A 24,413-nucleotide genomic window follows, 5' to 3' on the forward strand; every position below is an offset into this window, starting at 1 on the left:
CTATCTTCTGGTTGTAAATGTATTGTAGCTCCTGTTTTTTAAATTAAGTTTCCACACATTGTCAGTAATTTTAATTGCCTTAACCCTTTTTTTTTTTTTACCAAAAACTCTATGTACCCAGAAAATACAGTATTGCTTTTAAAATGCTTTCCCCATTGGTTTTTTTTTTTTTTTTCCTCCCTTTAAGGATCTTAGAGTCTCTAACCTGAGACTGTTACATTTATGACTTTTTCAAAGCCGTTTTTCTTCTTCTGATGAATTAGGTCCAGGGTACGGGATCAGCCAGTCAAGTCGACTGTCATCTTCTGTCAGCGCCATGCGGGTCCTGAACACAGGTTCTGATGTGGAGGAGGCAGTAGCAGATGCCTTGGTAATCTTCTTTATTTCCTTATTTTTGTAGGTGCTCTAATTATGAAACTAATGTATGAGTAAGCCAGTCTATCAGATTTGGGAGGGAGGTAGAAAATTCTTGCAGAAAATTCTTCTGGACTTAATCTGGGAAGATCAAATATGGTCCATGTCGATAGCAGTATAATTAATTCTTGATCATTTTTAATTGGTCAGAAATTTAAATGATGGCCAATAGTAATTGATGGGATATCAAAAATATAAACATTGATATCTTTAATCCAGTGATGTGTTTTATGTACTATATAGCACAATGAGAGTCAGGACAAGTAGATTAGCATATAAATTTATAAGCATACAATTTCAAGGCTAGCTTAACTTTGAGTATTTAGGGGTTGTTTTAGTTTGGCGTAGGATTTTGTTTAGTCTTTCACTTATTTGTATTTCAGAGCTGAAAGAAAGTACAGCTTCAAGACACATCATAATTAAGATATTTTCTTGGCTTTTTATGCCTGACACTTTTAACAGTGAGCTTTAAAAACAATCTACAGATCCATGAAACTTTTTCAGAAGAGTGTGGTACATATATCGTTGCTGTTTCTCTCATTTACAGTTATGAAGGAAGTGTCATTTGAAACAATGAATATGATGGGCTTTTTGCCAGTTTCCCAGATCAATTCAGTATGACACTTCCTCTTTCAAATTATATTAATCCTGTGTTCAAGAAACATTTTCTCCGTTTCTTACCCAGAATTTATAAAGGCCTTATGTTCGTTTTGAAATAAAAGAATACATTGTGCCTTTTAAAACTATGGTTCAATTTTAACCAGTGTTGATGTAATATAGTTTTGTCACAAAAATTTGAAAAATAAGTTCAAAAAATTATTCATTGGTCTAACTGTAGTATATATTTAATGATATGCGTGATTCTGCTGTGACAGTCTGTGTGTTTAATTTTTCCTTTTACCTCAGCCATTTGATTATTTTTTAATTAATTGATATAACTAAGAAACTTTGTTCTCTTGGGCATGGGATATATTGATCATGTCTTGTTCTGATGATACTAAATCAGTCGGATGTTTTAAATTTACTACTTTCCATCAACGTATTTTTCAATTCATACTCTCTAGTTTCTTTTTAGTGGATGATTTACCAGTTAAATTCAGCTCACATAAATTTTATGAATTGAATGGCGTATTCTTTAAATATTACTTACAATTCTAAGATGTTGAGATGTTGCATTTGAATTACATAGGGAATACTTAACCACCAGGGCTAAATGCTGAATCCCAATAAATTGATTATATCTACTTCCATTATTTGCATAGCTTAGGTATTCTAGTCATAACTACCAATTTTTAGGAAAAGACTTTCCGAAACTAATTTGGACCTTGAGAAAAATCATAGAATTAAAGTTAACTTTGGAAACAACAAAAGGATCCAAATAGGAATTGGGAAAAATATAAGGGAATATTTTTGTAGCTTAGATACATTTATTTGGACTGAAGGATTTTGGCAAAATTAAAGATGTAGGCTGCTTGTAAGCTGTTCTTATGTATCTGTATGTTAAAAATATTAATGTTTCTGATGATGGGCATTCTTTATGCCTACTTCATTGTGCTATTTAGCAAAATGTTCTTCATTTTCAATTTTTCTCTTTAAAAATTCACTGCTCTCAGCTCTTAGGAGACATGCGGACTAAGGTATAGACTTTGCTATTTTCTGAAATCTTATAATACCATAACTGTTTTTCTTTGCTTTATTAGTCTTCAGTAAAAACTTCAAGTGGAAATAATAAAGTCCTTAGACATACATCCTGTTTTTTAATACATGTAATTATTAATAGGTAGATATGAGGATTCTCATCCTTTAAGCTTGAGTACTTCTTACAAATGAGATGATGTCATTTGCACTGATGTCTTTAACAAACTGACCCTGGAGGCCAACACAGAAAATGTCACATTACTGCTGTTCTAAATTAAGTTGGTATCTCTAAATCATTATGAGGCATTTAGTGATGGAAATGTTATTGAATTTTATTCAAATTTCTATTAAATTTTAGAATTTGGAAAATTTTTGACCACCTGGAACTGTTTTAAGTTATTGTGTTTAACCTGTTTTATAGCAATGTCTTCACCTCTCACCAGCCTATATTCAAATATTAGATTACATAAAGATTTATTTCTAATTATCCCAAGGAAATCTCAAGTAAGCTATTTACTCTCTCTTATTTCACTTTTGATATGTAAGGTATAATTAGAAATTACCTATATTAGCCCTGGCTGGTGTGGCTCTGTGGATTGAGTGCCAGCCTGCGAACTAAAGGGTCGCCTGTTCGATTCCCAGTCAGGGCACATGCTTGGGTTGCAGGCAAGGTCTCCAGTAGGGGGCACAAGAGAAACAACCACACATTGATATTTCTCTCCCTCTGTTTCTCCCTCCCTCCCCCTCTCTCTAGAAATAAATAAATAAATGAATGGATAAATAAATAACATGTATTAAATAATGAACTTCAGATGTAAAGAAGTTAAAGGACTCTAAATATGCTTTCGCATATTTATTTAAATAAGTGGTATACTCATATTGAGAAAAAACTTGGAGGACCCTCAAGGAGCTTGCCTCCTAAAAGTAATAGTAAACAAAACAGGTTCTCATCACTTTTTGTATTTTACTTCTCAAGAAGATAAGAGGGTTGGGTATAAAGAAAGGAGTAGCAAGAGAAATGATAGTGGAGGTAAAAGGAGAAGAGAAGGAAGAGAATGTAGACAGGAAAAATAGCACGGTGCATACAAGAAAACATGAGTTTTTCCTTCATCCGTTGCCCATTTCCTGATCCATTCTCATCATTTAGAAAGGTAATATTTTTCTCTTACTAACTCAGAATTCCAGTACAGTTTCTGCTCATTTATAATCTGGTAATTTTTGATTTTGCATAAAAAGGAGAAAGAGAAGGAAAAATTTGTATTTTTTTTTATCATTTCCCATTTACATCTCTGAACTTCCCTAGAATATTCCTCTGTTTCTGCCACTTCCCATCGTTAAAAGAGTATTTCATCTTCTACTAATGTCTAAAACATGTTTTTTGAAGAAAAACTAAAATTGACTTTTTAGTATTACAATGATTAGCAGCATGCTTTGCACTGATTTTAAAACAAAAAGTAATCCTTTTTGTCAGTGGAAATTGTGAAATATCAGTATTATTTTAGCTACTGCTAATAAGAGTCTCTGTGTATATAACAGAAAAAACCTGCTCGAAGAAGATATGAGTCATATGGAATGCATTCAGATGATGATGCAAACAGCGATGCGTCTAGCGCTTGTTCGGAGCGCTCCTATAGTTCTCGAAATGGTAGTATCCCTACGTACATGAGGCAGACCGAAGATGTGGCAGAAGTCCTCAATAGGTGTGCTAGTTCCAACTGGTCAGAAAGGAAAGAAGGCCTTTTGGGTCTGCAGAACTTATTAAAAAATCAGAGAACGCTGAGGTGAGTTGTGTTGTCTTAAAATAATTGTCCCATTTAGCACTTTTTCACTTTACTTTGTTTCTGTAACTCTTTAGAGGTACTAGTATAGGAACAGAATTGTCCTGAATTTAGAAGGTGACATTAGTATTTTCCTAATCTTCAGTCGGTTAGGACCATCTGTACTACTATTACTGAAAGTTTTTCAAATTCACTTGCTCTATTTAAAGAAACATTTTAAAAGGCAACTTTTTATTCACAAATAGATACTAAATGAAAAGTGTTACTAATTTTTAAGATTAAATAATAAGATGCACATAATATTAAAGCTGATTGGTTTATTAAAATTTATTCCTGGTAAGTTTTTCAGTGAGAGTAAAGAATATTTATGTTCACTTGAAAATGAAGGTATATTCTTAGTGTTCAAGCAATACGTGAATCCTAGAGTGATATGAAATGGAATTGGAATGAATTTCTCTAAGGAGAGAAGTTTATATGGGTTTTTAGGGGGTTTTTTAAGGTTTATTTAGTTTATTTAGCTTTTGCATGCTTTTCCTCCCTAAATTTTTTATTTTTATCTGAGTGATGTCTTAAACCTCTATACTCTACCCCTTTAAGAACCTAGTTTCAGTTAATTCATAAGTTTGTGTGTGGTGGAAAATACTGGTTTACCTCCTGACTTGATACCTAAAATCAGGGTTTGACTTACCAACTGTGTGTATGTATTTTAGGAAATATTAGCACTATATAATTTAAAAATAAAAAAGTATGTACTACCTAATATATTTTAATGTTTGCATATCATAGTTCTTCAGTCACTGCACTAAGTCATTATAATATTGTCCCCAGCCCCATTAAGATTCGGTTAATATTAGATTCAGTATAACATTTGAAGTGTCAAGGAAGTAGGCAGAGTTTAGGAGGATTTCCACACTCAGGTAACAAAGCAGGGAGACCTGTTGGCATTTGAAAGGATAAGATTCATGTGCTAGCAGTGACACTTGTACAGTTTTCCTTGTCATGCTACATTAATGAAATAAAATTCTATTTCTTTTCTTAATAACTTTTAACGTTTAAAGTAGTGTAGGTTGCAACAGAATTATTGTTGTATTTGCTAAAATTTGTGCTTAGCCTAACTAGTAAATCCCACAAACTTCTTGATTTTGAGGGCTTATTTTTTAAGAAGCCCAATTATATGTAAGTGACTTCTTCCTACAGCTAGACATTAATGAGCCACTTTATTATTTTGACAGTCGAGTTGAACTGAAAAGATTATGTGAAATTTTCACAAGAATGTTTGCTGATCCTCATGGCAAGGTATGTTTTTGGATTTAAGATTATTTAGTGCTGTAGGTGTCATTTGTGTATTGCCCCCCCCCCAAAAAAAAAAACAAATCAATAGCAAAAAAAGCCTGTAAGCTATTTTTGTTTTATTATTGCCCTAGAAAAGTAATAAACTTTTCAAACATAATTGAAATTAAATATTTTATATCATACCTAATTTAGAAGTTGCTCTCTGGTAATCATTTAAGCTTCTTGGAGGGGTGATTTTCTGAGACTATAAACTGAAGGATATAGTAGCAAGTAGGACTCTTATATAATTAGTAAGGGTGAGTGTATGTATTTGTATTATTAAAAATGTGTTACTGTTTTTAAAGGAAATAATTGGGGGGTAAGTTTGCACCTTCTTATTCAATTTCCTTCAGTAATTATTACAACATAAATGTAAATCTGTACTATCTTAAAAGATCAGCTTTGTAGAAAAGAGTTGTGATTACATACACAAAAGCATATGGCTTTAGCCATAGTTTGGTACTAATATGAAAGAAGCGTTTTGTATATTGAAATAGTCCATAACAATTTCAGAATGTTGTTCAATTTCTAATATTGATTAAAATATATTTGAGTACTTCTGCATAATCTGCATGTCTATTGTGAAATTTTGTTTTACTTTGATGGATAGTACTGTTGTAAAATGTGTTCATTTATTTTGTTTTTAGCAATGTGTTTGACAATTGTGAAACTTCATTATGTACCTTTCTTTAGGACAGACACCGGGTGTCTACATGAGAATTTCTAACCTAAGTGAGAGGGAGATGTGGAAGGGAAATTATAAGAAAAATATTACTGAATTTCACTTTACTGTTTCTTTTTTATTGTCTTTATTTTTTATTGTTGCACATATCATTTTCTCATTCTTTTCTTTTTTTGATATTTTCATTACTTACAACACTAGTTAAAAATATCATAATCCCACTTTATATATAATCTAAAATACAGCTAAAGATGATAAATTCCTATACTTTAAAACAATAATTTTTAAAGATCATCCTCTATCAGAGGGTATATTTATTTTACCCAAGAATATAAAAATCCTATCAAAAACAAAGATTAAAGTACAGATTAGTAAGCAGTTTGTTTACTAAAACTTTTAAAAATTTATAACTTTCAAACTGAGCATGTAGGTAGGTCAACCATTTTATACTGACATTGCTACCACTAATTACAGCTGTAGGACTTACTTTAATGCAAAAATTTTATTAATTCTGAACAAATTAACTGTTGATATACTTTGTTGGCAATATAAGCTGAAGGACAAGACAATTAGGATCTGTACGGACTCTCTTAATAGATGTGGAGAACCAGCTACAATCCTCCCTAGAATTGTCAGGAAGGTGACTTTTTAGTTTTTCCTTGTAGAATTTTAGAACAGTTCTTAGTGACCCATCTGGTTTTGATTGTTTGATTTGATTTTTGTTTTTCTTAGTTCAGCGAAGAGAAATGTAATAGGAATATTTTTGTTTAACTCGTTTGGCTTTTGTTTGGTGATTGCTCATCAGAAGTGCTACTACTAATGTAATTTATTTAGAATAAACAGGATATACCACCATATACTGATTTTTAAATGTAAGAGTTTCACTTGAGTTTTTGAATTACATCCTGATATTATTAAAATAGCAGATATTTCCCCACTCACTTTTAAAGTGTAACTTTATAAAGTACCAAGAGTTGGATCTTCAGTATCAAGTAACTGTTTTTGAAACTTTTTTTTTTTTTTTTTTCAAATACAGTTTGGTTCATTATCGAGGGTCTCTATAAAGGACCTGATAGTAACTGAGGCTCTGCGGGCCAAACGATCTTGGTCACAACTACTCAGTTCTGGCAGTATAACATGAAGACACCCTGCTTCGTGTTATAATGTATAAAACCTGACAATGTGCATACAAATGAATGTGGCTGCCTTGCAATAAAACTTTATTTATACACATTGAAATTTAAACTCTCATATAATTTTCTTGTGCCACTAAATAGTCTTTTGATTAAAAAAATTAAAATGTAAAAACCATTCTTAGCTTGCAGGCGATAGTTGGCTGACACCTGTTCTATAGCAACTCTTGGTTATGGGCACTAAAAGAGAAACATGGTTAAGACCCTCTGCTAGAGGAGCTTGTGCTACTGGTTGGAGGTTAAGACTGCTGAAGGGAAGCCATGTACTCTGGCTCCTGCTGGGTGAAACCACTCCTGTGCATTCCTGTATATTCTGGCCATTCTCCATTTCCCATCTGTGGTTTTTGTCTGAGTGCCCAGTGCTGCCTGGTAATCCTCTCCCTCTCATCTTTCTCCTCTGTCCTCTGTAGAGACTGTGTCAAATAGTCTGTCCTCAAAACTCCTGCCCTGTTCACCTCCCAGTCCCACCTCACTCCCCAAGTACATGTCCTGGCCTCTTAGCCTACTAAAAATATAGAAGCCATCAAGCAGAAACTGCATTTCCTGCCTTCACACCAGCCAACTTAACCACACCTAAACCCATTCTCCGTAAAGCTTCTCCTATTGAAATGGAAGCAGGGCTCACCTTGAAGTTGTTGTTTGGCTACATAAATATATATATCCTATTTCTTGCTAATATGGTTTAATTGGCTTGGTCAGGAATTTATGATAATTTCATAAATTATGGATATTTGACATCTCTTTTTGGAATTTATGATAATTTCATAAACTATGGATATTTGACATCCCCTTTTGTTTATGAACTTTGTTGTGAGTTTATTCAGTATGCATTTCTATCATTTTAAGGGATGTGCAGTGAGAGATGAGGACAACTGTTTTCTGTTGTGTCTGACTCAGCCTCTTTCACACCATTTGTTTTGTTCTTATTTTCAGGCACTTATCTCTCTGTTTTACTAATGTTGGTCTTGTCTAAAGTCTTATACTAGGCCCTCTTCTTTCACTTAATACCTTCTCTGGAAAATAATCTACCCACTTCATTCTAATGACTCTCAAATATGTCCTTAAAACCCTTATTTTCCCTCCTGCACTTTAGTCACAAGCCATCTTCAACTTCAAAACTGCTCTTTCTCATGCATTGCTTTTTCTCATAAGATGAAGCCACCATCCCTTCGTTGCTTAAGTGAAGAATTTGGACATTATTCTAGAAGCTTCACTCAATCTTAATTGATTCAGCCTTTTAAATATCTCTATTCTCACTGCTAATTCAGGGCACAATCGTCTTTTGCCTATTGTACCTCCTCCTTACCTTCCATCTCTAAATTCTCCACACTGTATTTTTTTTTAAATTTTTATTGATTGATTTTTAGAGACATAGTAAGGGAGAAAGACAGAGACAGAAGGAGAAATATTGACTTGTTGTTCCACCCATTCATGCATTCACTGGTTGACACTTGTATGTGCTGTGACGGGGAATTGAACTGGCAACCTTGGCATTTGGAACAATGTTCTAACCAACTGAGCTACTCTGTCAAGGCTCCATACTGCATTCTTTAGCAATCTTTCTAAAAAGTAAATCTTTCCCACAAGCTTAAAGCACTTCAGTGACTACTCATTCACCTCAAGAAAATGTTCAAACAAAACCTGTCATTTTGGCTCCTTATTGACTCTTCCTTCTCAGGCCCGCCAGAATTATGTTCATTTCCCCAAATGTGCCCTGCACTTTTCCCTATGGCCTTAAAGTATGCTATCAGGGACACTTTGCTTTCTTTTTCAAGCCTTGGTTAGTTCTTTACTCTGAATTGAAAGCACTTCTCTGAAAGTTCATGGGACAGAAATAATCTGAAGCCTTGTCACCAGAATGGACCACAGCGTTTGGAGGTTGAAGTCATCATACCAGTTTCCATGTTATCAGCTTCTGGATAGTAGCCAGCTTCCATGATTACTGAAAGTTGTTCTCCCCAACATGACTGAGACCACCTGCTGTCCCCAGCAGAAAGAGGATACTTAAGAGAACCAGGTTATGAGCATCCATAAGAGCCCCATCTCCCCTCATCCTTCCATCACCTTCTCCAGCCCCCAAAATATTTTATTTTTGCACACACACACACACACACACACATCCAGCCCCCAGAATATTTTTTATTTATACACACACACACACACACACACACACACACACTCTCACACAGACACACATATATATATATGTATCTCCAGCTAGTGATCAGGCAATCTCCAGTACACAGTCCAGACATCTCAGAAAGGAAGGGTTAGAAAAGAGCTTTTCCTGAATACAGTTGACGTAGATGCTGGATTTCTTTCCTGGTACAGGAATAATGTGTTTGGCAAATATAGTTTGCAGGCTGAAATGATTTAATATCTATAACTTGATGAATAAACTTTTTTTTCCCTTCAGATACCAATATGGGAGTAAGTGATCCAACCACAATATACATATGGCAGTAATTTAGATCATGAAGCTTCAAATGTGTAATTTAAAGCAACTTAATAAATTTATGAGAAGCAGTGCAAAACATTGTACCAAGTATGGATAGTGGAGCTAGCTTGCTTTGTTTCAAATTCAACCTCCAGCTCTTATTTGCAGTGTGTGCCTTGGTTTCCTATTCTGTAAAATAGAGTTGATAGTAATTCCCACCTCATAAGATTGTGATGATGATTAATGAATTAACATATATAAAGCCTTGAGGATATACTAAGCATTATGTGAGTTTTTAAAAACTAAGAAAGTTTGAAAAACTACAGAGTTCAGGAATGATTTTTATTTTGACTGTTCTAGACCCATTTTCTCGCTCAAATGTAAGGAGTGTCATACCAAAAGCTGTCCTGTGTTCTAGCATTTGACTGTGAAAGAACTAGCTGAAAAGAGCCACCTTCATGAGGTGCATGCTTTGAATTGGCATTTTATGACCTCAGTAGTCCTTTCTACCTTTTGAAGCCATGCTCTTGAGTCTCGAACAGCTAGGGTAAGAATTTAGTCTGTAACTACTAAAGTGGGATGCATGCAGTTGAGTGCCCTAGAAGGTCACATCTGGTTTCCTGGAGAGAGTACTAGGCATCTGAGCTGCCTACAGTCCTAAGATCAGGAGACCATGATGCACATCTTATCTGGGGAAAAGTAAAAGTTGTGATATAAACACTTAATTTTTACCTCCAAACAATAGTAATTGTTTCAAGCCTTCACAAAAATAATTTGTAAATCTGTTGCTTCTGAGGAGGAAAAGAATACGTAAAAATTGTAGATACCATGCTTTGGAAGCACACGTTGGCACTGTCCGGAAGTGGGGGCCAGATGTCTTTTAGTCTTAGGTTCTTTCCAAAATTTGAGCCTCAAGGATGTGGAGACCTGGAAGAGAAGGTTATTTTAATTTTTAATTTTCTTGGTAAAGAGGTGAGGGAGATAGACAGGAAAATCACATGCTCTTTTCCCATACTATTCATTTAATTCTTGTTTTAAAAACTATTTTGAGTTTATCATAAAACTGAAAAGCATTTGTCACTTTTATTTTCTAAGTGTTTTCTTCCATATAGGAACTTTGCATTGATGGCGACTAATTTGTGTGTTTTTCTTTTTTTTCTTTTTTTCTTTTTGCATGCTGTCCCCTGTGTTGGAACTCTCAATAGAGAGTAAGTTGGTTCAATATTTGTTGGAAACCTAACTTTACTGCATGACTGTGCAATTAACCCTTTTTCTCTATTTTCTCTCCCGAAGAGTTCATGCAGTGTTGGACCCTTTGCAATCCACGAAATGCTATCCGCAGTTATGCAAACTGTCATTCTGTTTGGAGATGTGCTTTTTAATCTACTAATTAATCTAATTTGATTATGTTCTTCTGTTCTGTATTTGATGACTGGCACACCTAAGATATGAGCAAGGTTAAGTAAAAGGCTGCCTCAATTGTAATTCTTATAATTCTTATTTTATTATATTAATATTATAATGATCAAATATTATAATTCATTTGCAGTAGATTACAGTTGTGAGATATGTGGGAGCATAAATTGATTCCATTGAAGTTTGATTCCATTGAATTATTAAAAACATGATACCCAAGTTTCACAATTATTTTTTAAAAATTTAGGTCCAGCCTCCCCATATGTACTTCCTAATATTCTGTTAATGTCATTCCTTAAAAGCAAACAGAGCAGTTAACAGATCAGTGATTTTCAACATTTTCTTCAAAATTTTGCAATAGTATTATATTAGCATTCTCACTTTTTATTTTCTCATTTAATCATAAGGAAATGGGAGAATACTAACATCTGCCAGTAAACTGTGATAGGGCAATCAAGTAAGAACTATTATGTGAAATTCCCAATATATATTTTAGATAGATACATGTAAACAGCTGTATTATCATTTAGTAAATGCTATTGATAAGATACAAATATTTTGAAAAATAATAATAACAGTTCTGTATGTAGAATACTATAAAAGCATATTTACATTTTTATTTAGCTATCCTCACATTATATCTACTCAAAAGAAATTTCTATTTAGGAGACTCAAAGAAGTCTTCTAGAAGGAAATAGCAATTCGGAGTTTGACAGGAACATCAATTTAGGATATGTAAGCATGAGAAGAAAGACATGGGAATGACTAGCCCGAATCCAGAGAAGTGGGAGATTCAGAAAGTTTATAGGAAAGAAAAAGAAGTTAAATTTGGCTGGGATAAAGAGTGACTTACACATCTTCCTTTGCTTTGGGGGAAAAGGGTTGGCTACCATTTAATTACAGGGTTTCACTTAAGAGAAAATTCTTAACTCTTTAAGGAACTTTTCCTACACATTCATTGAACAACTTTATATTCAGTCCTCAGCCTCTAATGACTTTGAACTTGCTTCTACTATGTGATAGAAGGCTGTATGAAAATATAGTCTTTATTCTCAAATGTTGTATGTTTTAGATGGGAAGATACGTAAATACAGAAAAAGTTAAATAGTACCATAAAGCTAGTCCCACCACAAGTTTCATCAGGGAGGATCAGTGACTATTATCCAAGAAGCTTCTAGGCTGGGACTTAAGTGGTGATAGTAAGTCACATACTGTGTGTAAATAGAGTGAGTGGAGAGTATGGAAGGAAATCAAGAATTTGTGTGATATGTGTGCAAGGACAACGAATTTATGTTGCCAGATAGTCCAAGATTAATTTGGAGAGTTAGAAACTTCTCTAAGCACTTGAGACATTATTCTATAGACAGTGAAGGGACCTTAAAGTATTTTGTTTCTATCAAAAGAATGATACCATAATTTGATAGTGAGAAAGAAGCCTGTGCTGGCTGGCTTCCCATTTTGTAAATCAAGTTATATTGGAACACAGCTCTGTTCACTTGTTTGCATACTGTGGCAGTGCTACAACAGCAGAATTAAATAGTTATGACAGAAACCACTACATGGCCTGCAAAGCTTAGAACATGTACTGTCCAGCCTGTTACAGAAATGCTCTTCTCATCTCTGGTATACAGGAAGTTGAACAACTAAAGTCAGGCTACTACAGAAATCCGGACCTGAGTCCAGGGAGGCTGGTGCCTTCAATGATGGTGTGATCAACAGAGAGCTAGCTATTCTAGAGGTCGTGGGACATAGTAGGCTAGATCAGAGAGGCCCTTTCAAAGAGGCTGCACTTCCTATGAAAAAAATCAGAGTGAAGACTGGCTCCTAAATCACCCCACACTCGGGATGCAAAAGGAAAATGGGTGGCAACAAGAATGGAAGAAAGGAGGGAAATAGTAAGAGTCAAGCAGTGTCAAGCTACATTACTCTCAAACAGGAAATGGCTCTTTTTTGGTGAAACAGTTATTGGAAAGATAACTATAAACAAATTCAAAGTAGAAGAAAAGTCATTGGAGACTTTGATGTTGAATGACAGTAAAGTAGATAAGCTAAGTTATCTAGCAATAGAGCGAATGGAACACAGCTGAAAGCCAGCTGTGGAAACCAGCTGTAGAAACTTTGGCAAGTCGTTTTTCTGGTTCTGTTTCCTAAGAACCAGAGAAAATGTGAGAGTTGACATAGGCATTCTATTGTGAATGGTTTTCAGAATTGATTTTGATATAGTGAAAGCTTAAACTTGGAATCTTCAGGAGCACAGGCAAGCGTTTGAGAGTGGTGTGCTGGTAAACCAGGTTTAACAGAAAGGCAGGAAAGTAGTTTGTAGTGTTTGCTGTAATTTGAGAAGTGTAAACACTCCCACAATGACTTATTTCAAGTCACCAAGTAGCTCACAAAATTTCTAAATATTTTTTTATTTATTTTTTTAATTAATTAATTTACTTTTTCAAATACATTTGTCTCTGCCTACCCCCCACCACTTTCCCTTGCCCCCTCCCTCGACTCTTCCCCTTTGGTTTTGTCCATGAGTCCTTGCTATATGTTCCTTGACTTTCCCCTTCCCTTCCTTTTCCCCCGCCCCCTCTCCCTCCTTCCCTCTTGTCTCTGTTGGTTTCTTTTCCTTTCAGTGTTGCTGGTCTTATTTTCCTTGCATCTTTGTATTGTTGGTCAGAAAAATGACTTGCCAAGGTTTCCACAGCTGGCTTTCAAATGTCTAAATATTTGACATTCAACTTTTTAGGCAGGTGCTGACTGACTCCAGCACACCTAGCTGAATAGATTTGCCAGGTACCAGTAAAAGTGAGTACTAGATTAGATTCATGCATTTGTCATAGAGTAGGTCTAATGAAGTTCAACAGTATTCTGGGCCGAATTGAGGTCCAAAGACAGTTTTAGTCAAGCAATTGGCCAAGTTTGAGTCTAATATAAGCCAGGTTTTTTGGCTGTGGCCATGGCTGTGGCTTGGGGGTGGGACCCAAGGTAGTGACTCTGCGTCATGAATAAGAACAGTGTTGAAGTAGGCGCTGCCTGGGGATCAGAGAGTACTGGAAAATGTAAAGCAGCCATGCTTTCTGCTTTTACAAATACAGAGCATCTTCAGCAAACAATGAAAGTGTATTTTTCTAATTTCTAACATGAGAAAAATGGGAATTCATATATAATTGTATAGAGGAAATTCAAGAAATAAAATAGGTACTGAGAACAAAACTTTATTAGCAAATTAAAAGTCACTTTCATATTAATTTTTTTAAACCATAGTTTTTATAACTCTATTGTGATTATGAATTATCTCAATACAACATGCCTGACATTGTCTTCAGAGTTATTTCCTATTTACCTAGAAACAAATTTTCTAGTATGCTGTGGAATTTACTCTTGTAGAGATATAATACACATTAAGTTACTTTCCATAAGTATTTTAATAACATACATCACTTATGAAATTAGCATCCTTTCCCTTGAAATGTTTTTTATCTTACAAAATGTTTTAAATCAATGGATTAATATTGGAACCAAGTATAAAACTCATCAATAGAAATGAAGACTAATAGCATGCCATCTCAGACATTTTATAAATTATTAAAATTTACATGTAAATTTGTATTCTGAATTTATTTTAGTTACAGTTATAGTTATTTCAGATCAATTATAATTACTTTTGGGGCAGTTTTAGTATGTAATATATCTTTAAAAAATGTGACAACTGACATTTTGAGAAATCTAAGGAGCCTCTCTATTTCACCCATTATGTCAGAATGATCTCACACTTTAAGGTAGCTGTCAGCAGAGTCATCTTCTGATTAACTTGGTGCAAGCTGAGCACCAGTGAAACCTGTAGGTAGTTCCTTGCCCTAAAGTTCAGAAGAAATGGATTTCAGTTTAACCAGTTTAAGTTGTAGGTGTGCCAGTCATTATGGCCAAAGTTTCTTTACCAAGTGATGCTGCATGGAATAGCTAATTGTCGAACTTCAGCAGAAGTTGGATAACGTTTCAAATGTACTCTTGTATCACAGAGTCCAATGAAAGGCAAGAGAGATTGTTTTTCTGCTTGGCTGCCAATCGCTGTGCCTCTGATTCCTATATTCCTTTCTACTTCAGTTTGCATTGATCATAAAGGTGAATATTTCCTCCTTTTTCTCCTTCCTCCCCTGTTTATCACCTGTAGGTGTTCAGCATGTTTTTGGAGACTTTAGTGGACTTCATACAAGTCCACAAAGACGATCTTCAAGATTGGTTGTTTGTACTGCTGACACAACTACTAAAAAAAATGGGTGCTGATTTGCTTGGGTCTGTTCAGGCAAAAGTTCAGAAAGCCCTTGATGTTACAAGGTAATTGTCTTATATATTTCAAATTTAACTGATGATAATCAGGAATATTTAGTCTCTGTGTTAGAAGTTTAGGTATCTGAGTCTTTTCAAACTATTTGAATTACATAGGCTCCATTTTAAAATTGTTAATGATGCCCATTCACATGGTATATTTCATGCAACACTGGTCCTTAGATCATACACTACTTTCTTTTATAAAAATGTCTAACATTTGTGGATTAATTTAAGGTGACATTTATTTATCATAATTAAGCTGTATCTGCTAAGTTGAGTTAAAGATTTAATTAAGTTTAATGTAAAAATAAAATATTTTCTAAGTTTAAAAGAATGTTTCATTATGCATTGAAATACTTAGAATCTTTTTAAAGAAAGTTTTGGCCCTGACTGCTGTGGCTCAGTGGGTTGGGCGTCATCCTGCAAAGTGAAAAGTCACCGGTTCAATTTCCAGTCAGGGCACATGCCTGGGCTGTGGGCTAATAAGTCCCTGGCTGAGGGCACATTGATGTTTCTTTCCCTCTCCTTCTCCCTCCCTTCCCCCTCTCTAAAAAATTAAATAACTAAAATCTTTTTAAAAAAATAGATTTTGAACCAATGATATATTTTTTACTTTCTTGTGTAGAATGTTGAAGTGACTTATTTCAAATATCCATTTATGAAGTTGGAATGTAGAATTTAGTTATTAGGTATGGAGAAACATCTCTGATAATGAACTTTTTCTGAATATGATTTTGAGAGAGAGAGGAAGGTAGGGAGTTGGGGAGAAGGAAGCATTGTCTGATTGTCTCTTATACATCCCCCAACCTGGGATTGGACCCACAACTTAGGTATATGCCCTGATGGGGAATCGACCCCTCAACATTTTGGTGTACAGGATGACATTCCAACCCGCTGAGCCACCCAGCCAGGGCCCAAATACAGCTTTTTGATTAAATCCAAGTTGAGGCAAAATAGACCATTGTTTACTGTTATGTTATTTTTAACCCCCACAGGATGTAAATTCAAATTTCCAGATTTTTCTGAGAATAGCTTTGATTGTGTATTGTATCACATAGTCTATACCACATACAAATACTTAGTACTTCGTGTATACTTTTTGAATAACATTATGTTTTGGTATTAAGCATAATTTTCTGTTAATTTGCTAAATGCTTACTTGTTGTTAATCTTTTTTTCCCTTATTTTAGAGAGTCTTTTCCAAATGATCTTCAGTTCAATATTCTAATGAGATTTACAGTTGATCAGACTCAAACACCAAGTTTGAAGGTAAAAATTGAAGTCTTTTGAAGACATTATAAGGAATTGAAATGTTTTATTAATAAAGTTATATTAATTTGTGTATTTCTATCACATGAGAAGCTGTTCAATCAGTGGATTTTGTTTTTATAAACTTTCAGACAGTCAAGCCAGCACTTCGGGACCAGCTTCACTCTTTTTGGAGCTCCAAGGTTTTTTTTTTGTTTTAATCTGCATTTCTTTTCTTAACTCTCTTTACAAATTCTGCAGTGTTTCAGATAATGTTTGTATGCATCTGCGTTCAACTACTAACCTTTGTAAGCCTTGTAAGCATGCACATAATTTAATTTCAAATGTTATCCAAATGCCAGGCTGTTCTTTGGAGAAGCTTCCTGGGGGTACACATTTAGAAGGCAACACAAGTATGGCAATCTAACCCTAAGCTCGTAATGCAAACTTGCTCTATAAAGTCTTATCTAATTTTATGTTTGTGATTTCCCAATACATTTTTTAAAAAGTTAGATTCTGAATAAGTATTTTGGGCAAAATGTCAGTTTTACCTATATTTATTTTAGGAAACAAAAAATTTTAAGTTCAATCTCAGTGCTATTCTCCTTAACTGAAATAGTAATACTTTTTTTTCTTTTTTCAATGTGATATTTCTGATGTGTGCATAAAATTTAGAATCTGGATTAACTTCCTCAATTGTTATTAGCACACATTTTCCAATAAATTTATGCGAAAACTAGGTGGATTACAATTTGTTATAAAAATCATTAAATTTAAATTAAAAAATAATATAAAAGAGGAACTAAAGTTTTTACTAAAAATGTTTCTCAGTGAGTATTATTAAATGAGATTCAAAGTCAGGGAAATAACAAGCATATGTACATTTACAATCCTTATATTTTTCTGCTCTGTTTTGCACGAAATACATTTCCACAAGCATTTCTGCCCAGGACTGATTTTGTTTAAATTTCTGAATATGATTTTGCCTTAAAATCACAATTATGTTTTTTACCAGGGTTGACTTACACTCAACATAATATTATTTTCTCAGAGCTGCTTTGTCAGGGAGATTCCATCTCTTTTAATTCTGAAAAGTGACCTGAAGAAGAGAATAATTTACTTGATATTATTGATATTTTTAGAACTCATTCCCCTTTTTTTTAAAGTTTTATTTATTTTTTGGAGAGGAAGAAGAGAGGGAGAAAGAGGGAAAGAAACATCGATGTGTGATCACTTGCCTCTCCCAAGCCCCCACTGGGGATCAGGCCTGCAGCCCAGGCATGTGCCCTGATGGGGAATCTAACCTGCGACCTTTTGATTTATAGGCTGGCACTCAATCCACTGAGCCACAGCAGCCAGGGCGGAACTCATCTTTTGTCCAAGGCATGGTGCTAGGCAGTGTAAAGTTATAATGACATACGGGACTTTATAATTCTTTAAAATTTTTGCTTAGTTTTCTTTTTTTTAATATCTTTTTTAAAAAGAATTTATTTATTTTTAGACACAGGGGAAGGAAGGGAGGAAGAGAGGGAGAGAAATATCCATGTGTGATTGCCTCTCACACACCCCCTACTGGAGACCTGGCCTGCAACCTAGGCATGTGCCCTGACTGGGAATCGAACCAGTGACCCTTTGCTTCACAGACTGGCACTCAGTCCACTGAGCCACACCAGCTAGGGCAGAACTTTATAATTCATTTATCATTATTATCTATAATAACTGATAAACTGTAAACTGTAATAAGGATTATTATGATTTAGGCACTGGTTGTAGATATTCAGGTGATGAAAATGTATGTAGAAATGTTTCATGGGCCAGTGGAAACTCAAGGTCTAAACCATTAGGGTGAAAGGTGAGTTAAGGAGAGAATAAAGTTTCTAAGGTCTGAAGAAAACGACACAAAGGGAGGAGGGAAATGGGAAATGAACAACTTAAATTAGCTTTCCAGTTGGAAAACATACTGAAGACTGGAATCATAGACTCTATAGCTTTTTTATTCTATATTTTATATATACACACCTGCAAAGCTGTGGGGGAAAATCACTCTTCAACTCTTAAATTGGTATTTTAGGACAGCAAGGAGAAGTTTTATTGGAGCCATCCATATCTTATGCCAAAAATAAAAGTACTGTTCAGATTGATGACAGGATTAAGGATAAAAAACTTAACAGTTTACAGAAAAATACAAATAATGAGCATGAGATCTCTAAAAAATTTTTGAAAATGATGGATCTTTCAGATGAAAGATGGATATATCTATAAAATTTTATCTTTCATGGTGTGTCATGATTAAATCTCAGAAAGTAATAATATAGGGAGAAATTGTAATACAGAGTGATTTTATTTGAGTAATATTTTAAAAAATAAATGTAATTTGTTGACCTCTTTTTCTGGGTTTCACAAACACATTGTAGAATTATACACACCTTAGCAATTAGATTATTTTTTATTCTCTCAAGAAGAATTCATGTTTGTCTTATGAAAATTATAGACTATGTATATAACCTTGTAAATATGCAACTAAAATGTAAACTGTCAAATGATTATATGTATATTTGTGGTTATTTTGCCCATTTGGTAAACACCTAGTCTGTGAAACCCTTTTAAAACTTTACACACCTCTATAAATTACCGAGACACTGCACAAATTGAATCTCATCTTGCAAATAATGGAGGCAAATTGAAAACAAAATACATTGATGTTCATTTTTTAATTTACTGTGGCAGCTTTCAGGTATTAACAACTGATAGAAGATGATACGGCTTGAAGAATGCAGAATCTTAGGTGCCGCCATAATTGAGTGCAGCTTGCAACTGCACAGCTAGCCCTGAGTCTGTTTTCCTTTCCACTGTGCATTTTACCCAGGGTGGCTGATAGGTGAACTCTTGGTATGTTCAATCCATTTTGTAAAATTATAAAGTACTTCTTAAAATTATTCATTAGGAAATGAAGAATGTAATTCGATCCCTTCTGTCTTGTTTGTTTTTCTGGAAGCAGAAAATGGAAAGTACATAAGCATCAGAAACTTATTTTAATATTTTATTTCCTATATATTAGCTTGGTACTCTCCGAAGACCTTATTTTGGATCGAGTGAAAGAAATGACACATTAATATCAGTAATAAGGGGAGAAAGAGCATAGACAAACTGATTACCTTAATCTTTGGCAATGTATTTTCCAAGTTCCTGTCTTAATCATATATTTAAACCTTCTCTTTTCTAAGTCAGGAAATCAGCATGTAGTATGTGTTTGGCATCTTCTGTCTCTAAGGACTGTGCTATGCCAGGTGCCATTTCCAAAGTGTATTTGGTAGAGTCTTAGGGAGCCATTATTTAGAAACCCTGGAATGTTTGAAGATGGACTTCAAATATAGTGGTTTTCAACCTATTTTTTTGCCCCAACATACATGAAAGAAGGGAGATAAGTTAACCATGGCTTTTTATAAGGATAAAAAGGGCTCATTCTAAGGAAGAAGAATGCTGTGTGCCACCTCCTGCTGATTTCATAGCCTGCAGCCACACATCAGGAATTCATGGAAGAATAAGACTTTTTAAACCTACATATAACTCCTGTACAAATAAGTATTGTCTTTTCTCCAGTGGTAGTTGTGTAAAACTTTTTTGTGACAGTTCTTGTGGAAGGTTGTTCTAGCACTTGATGGACCTATTAAAGAACCTGCTCTCATTGTGTGAGTATTACTGTATATTTGACAAAAACCCTATATTGCCCAGCTTAATTACTCACTTGATATGTAAGGCCTTCTTTTCAAAATACTTTGGTTCATTTCCCCAAAAGCCCAACTGCACTCAGTTGATAAAAACTGGCTGTCAGGGAGTCTAGACAAGAGTCAGCTATAAGCTCCAAAGGCAAACTCAAGGAGAGGTGTGTAATTTTGTCAAGAGAGTCTTCTGCAGTTCAAACATGAGCAATTAAATATCCGGGACATAAACGTTCTATGTGTGAAAAACAAAAATCCACATTATCATATACTTGTATGTCAGGTAGGTAGGTGGTTGTTTAATTCTTTGTTGTTGTTGTTTTCCTTTTTATTCGTCAAAAAATCATCGCCTAATTGTTTTTGAAATGCTCTCAGTATCCCTCAGTGACCGTCTGATTGTCCTCTCTCGTTGTGCTTACCTCTGCAGGTGAAGGTTGCTATTCTCAAATATATAGAAACTCTGGCCAAACAGATGGATCCAGGAGATTTTATAAATTCCAGTGAAACTCGCTTAGCAGTCTCTCGGGTTATCACTTGGACAACAGAACCCAAGAGTTCTGATGTTCGGAAGGTATGTTTTAATACAAGGTTTAGAAAATAAATTAGAAGAGCAAGTCAGTAATTTTGGATTGCCAGTGAAGGAAGCTCATATTTTTGGTACATTACCAGTTAGCATTGATATGAAGACCTTTCTAAAAAATCTTGTCTTTTAAATTATGTTAAGTTTTATCCACTTACTATGAGTATAATTCTCAAACTTAGGATAAAAAAATCATCCTTGCCATAATCCTCTCAACCTCTAATCTTATAATCATTCACAGTATTCCAAATCTTCCCCCTTGTGTTTTACTTATGTATTTCAAATAAGAGGTTACACTTTTCTTGACTTATTAATTTAGGCATTATCTATTTGAGCTGTTGATGAATTTAGTCATTATGTATCTATCTGCCTTGGTAAATTACGATTTAGCTTTCTCGTATTATTCCCATATCCTTTCCATTGGTGTTGGTTACCAATGGAAAAGTGGACCTTACCTTTTGACTTTGGAAGTATTCACTCCTGTATCACATGAATGACACCTTTCTAATGTTTTTGAAGTATCTGTCAGTATTTTCCACATCCCTGCCACATATATATGGCTGATATTTTCCATATGCTCAAAAGTAGAGATAATTTATTTTCTGGGAAGCTCCTTCCTAGACCCTCCGTTCTTTTCACCATCTTCCCGAGACCTCTGTTCACCCCTAATCACTTATGTCTTATGTCCTATAGCGAACACTGTTTACTTCCTCCTTTGATAAATTATTTTCTTCAATATTTGCTGCAAAATAGCACATAGAATATGAATTTTGTAACCTTTATTACTAATGATGAACACTTCACCCAACAACAGTAGACAATATACATTTTTCTCAAGTGCATATGGACGTTCTCCAGGATAAGCCATATGCTAGGCTCTGAAGCAAACCTCAGTAAATTCTTTTAAAAGATAAAAATAATACAAAGTATGTTCTTTGATCACAGTGGAATTAAATTAAAAATCAATAAGAGAAAGAAACTTGGGGAACTCACAAATATATGGAAATTAACATATTCCTAAATCACCAGTATATCAAAGACAAAATCAAAATGGAAATCAGAAAATACATTGAAGTGAATGGAAATGAAGACATGACATACCAAACCTTAGGAGATTATGCTTAGATGGAAATTTATAGCTGATAATGCCTATAATGAAAAAGAAGAAAGATCTCAAATCAGTAGCCTAACTTACCACCTTACAACACTGGAAAAAAGAGGAGCAAACTAAACTTAAAATAATCAAAATTAAAACTGAAATAAATGAAATGAAGAATAGGAAAGCAATAGAGAAAAAGCAGTGAAACCAAAAGTTGATTCTTGGAAAAGATTGATAAAATTGACAAACTTTTACTAGATTGACCAAGGAAAAAAAGAAGACTCAAATAACTATATCAGAAATGAAAGAGGGAATCTTACTACTAACTTCATAGAAATAAAAAAGATTGTAAAGGAATACTATGCTAGTAAATTAGATAACTTAGACGAAATGGACAAACTTGTAGAAAGACAAACCACCAAAACTGACTCAAGAAGAAACAGACCTGAATAGAATAGCTAAAGAGATTGACGTTGTGGGGGGCGGGGGAACTGTCCACGGAGAGAAGCCCAGGTTTAGATGGCTTCACTGGTGAATTCTATCAAACATCAGTACCAAAAAACTCTTCCAAAAAAAAGGCGGGGGGGAGGAACACCTTCCGACTCATTCTGTGAGGGCAGTTTAACTTTGATACCAAACCAAAGACACCACAAAAAAGAAAAACTATAGATGAGTATCCCTTAGGAATGTGGATGCTTTTAATCCTCAAGAAAATACTGGCAAACCAAGCTCTGCGACATAGAAAGCAACGGTCCCCAACCTTTTTGGCACCAGGGACTGGTTTCATGGAAGACAATTTTTCCACGGACAGGAGGTGGGGAGATGGTTTCGGGATGATTCAAGTGCATTACATTCAAGCTCACCTCCTGCTGTATGGCCTGGTTCCTACCAGGCCCAAACTGGTAGCAGTCCGCAGCCCGCAGGTTATGGATCCCTGATATACAGGAGAATTACACATCATGACCAAGTGAGATATGTCCTGTGAGTGCAAGGTTGAATTAACAGTCACACATTTATTAATGTGATATATAATATCAATAGTAAAAATACAAAAACCACATGATCATGTCAGTAGAAACAGCATCTGGCAAAATTTAACGTCCTTTCATGATTGTAAAAAGTAAAAGAAAAACTACCAAAGGAAGAGAACTTTCTCAGTTCAATAAAGGGCACCTACAAAATCCACAGCTGACATCATACTGAATGAAGAAAGACTGGATGCTTTCTTCCTAAAATCAAGAACAAGACAAGGATATCTGCTCTTACAGTTGTACTAGAATGCTACCAAAAACACAACAAAAGGAAAAAGATAAATTGTATTTCATCAGAATTAAGAATTAGGGATGTTCCAAGTACAAGAATACTGATATGACTGTAGGAACCATTGGCATATATTTAAGTAAGGGAGTTACATGATCTGATTTATGTATTTAAAGATTGCACTGGCTAATGTGACAAAAATAGGATATGGCTATGTTTGTAAAGGAGAAGACAGTAGGCAATGTAGTGCTGATGAAAGGCATCTACTTTAATCCATTGTACCAAGAACATCACTAGAAAATGTCTCAATCTGATCAAGAAATAATTGTATAAGCCTATGAATGCCTAACAGAGGAAAGGCAAGCATTACAAAGAAGAACTCTCTGGAGAGCTGAAAGGGGGAATTAAGAATTTCAAAACCTTTTCTAAAAATAGTTTGGATTTTTAAAATTCATAACTATGTATTACTTTCATTTGAAGACTTGAAGAATTATTTTTAAATAAATATAAAATGTATCCAGTGAAGTAAATAAGACATTAATGTATAAGCTAACAGAAATGAGGGATTTCATCTTAATATACTAAAAGGATTGTAATTTAAATCATGCAATTTAAGCCTGTGTTGTTTAATGCAGAAATACAAGTTGATTGAACATAAAGGAGAGTCCAGAGACAGTTTTATATAGATTAGTTTTTGATAAGTATGTTACTTCAAGTCATGAGGAAAGGATACACTCATTGGTAAACTGTTTGGGGAACAGCTGGTCTGTCTGTCTCCAAGGGGAAAATAAAGCTGAATCTCCTACACCAATATAAGGTCTAGATGGAGGAACATACACTGTAACAATCATTAATTCGCTTGCTCCAGTTAACTTGAGGTTCTCTCAATGCTGTGGTTCCAAAAGAGACACAGGATCATAAAGTTTGGTTTCAAAGTGCAAATCACTTTATTTAAGCACTAGTGATATATTTAGAGTATATACCTACCCATTGTATATTTTGTTGTTTTTAACAAAATGAATTTGTTACAGCTATTGTTTTTCCTTCAACAGTACATAATTTTCTCCTCATTTCTTCATGTATTGAGCTACATCATCTTTCAAGGCTATGTTGTGTAGTATACCATTGCTACAATGTAGCATAGTGGAACCATTCCCTAAGTATTGTATGTTCTAATGCCATAAACATAGAGTGCTTAGGTTTTAATAGAGTGGGGCTGGAAAAGGTCTGAACAAGATGCATACATTTGGATACAAGTAAAGATCCTGAATCATTTGAGTTTCTTTCTTCCCTCAAT

The 24,413-nt window shown here is 34.5% G+C and overlaps 1 protein-coding gene across 50 annotated transcripts in view; it reads left to right on the top strand.

Annotated features, from left to right (window-relative positions):
* The window catches only part of CLASP2 (cytoplasmic linker associated protein 2), a 159,222-nt gene that overhangs the window by 108,597 nt on the left and 26,212 nt on the right, over positions 1-24,413 (top strand). For 15 of the 50 annotated variants that reach the window (XM_054594921.1, XM_054594932.1, XM_054594942.1 and 12 more), the window contains 7 exons: positions 264-370; positions 2,028-2,051; positions 3,589-3,833; positions 5,063-5,126; positions 15,053-15,216; positions 16,401-16,479; positions 20,605-20,748. In XM_054594921.1, the coding sequence (XP_054450896.1) occupies positions 264-370; positions 2,028-2,051; positions 3,589-3,833; positions 5,063-5,126; positions 15,053-15,216; positions 16,401-16,479; positions 20,605-20,748 (827 nt within the window). Of the gene's footprint in view, positions 1-263; positions 371-2,027; positions 2,052-3,588; positions 3,834-5,062; positions 5,127-15,052; positions 15,217-16,400; positions 16,480-16,610; positions 16,662-20,604; positions 20,749-24,413 lie in introns of all 50 variants that reach the window. The other 35 variants (XM_054594914.1, XM_054594925.1, XM_054594918.1 and 32 more) reach the window with 3 other exon arrangements.

The sequence above is a fragment of the Pteronotus mesoamericanus genome, unplaced genomic scaffold, assembly GCF_021234165.1.
Source record: "Pteronotus mesoamericanus isolate MK-2021 breed Mesoamerican mustached bat unplaced genomic scaffold, CSHL_Meso_final scaffold_54, whole genome shotgun sequence".
Classification (NCBI taxonomy): domain Eukaryota; kingdom Metazoa; phylum Chordata; class Mammalia; order Chiroptera; family Mormoopidae; genus Pteronotus; species Pteronotus mesoamericanus.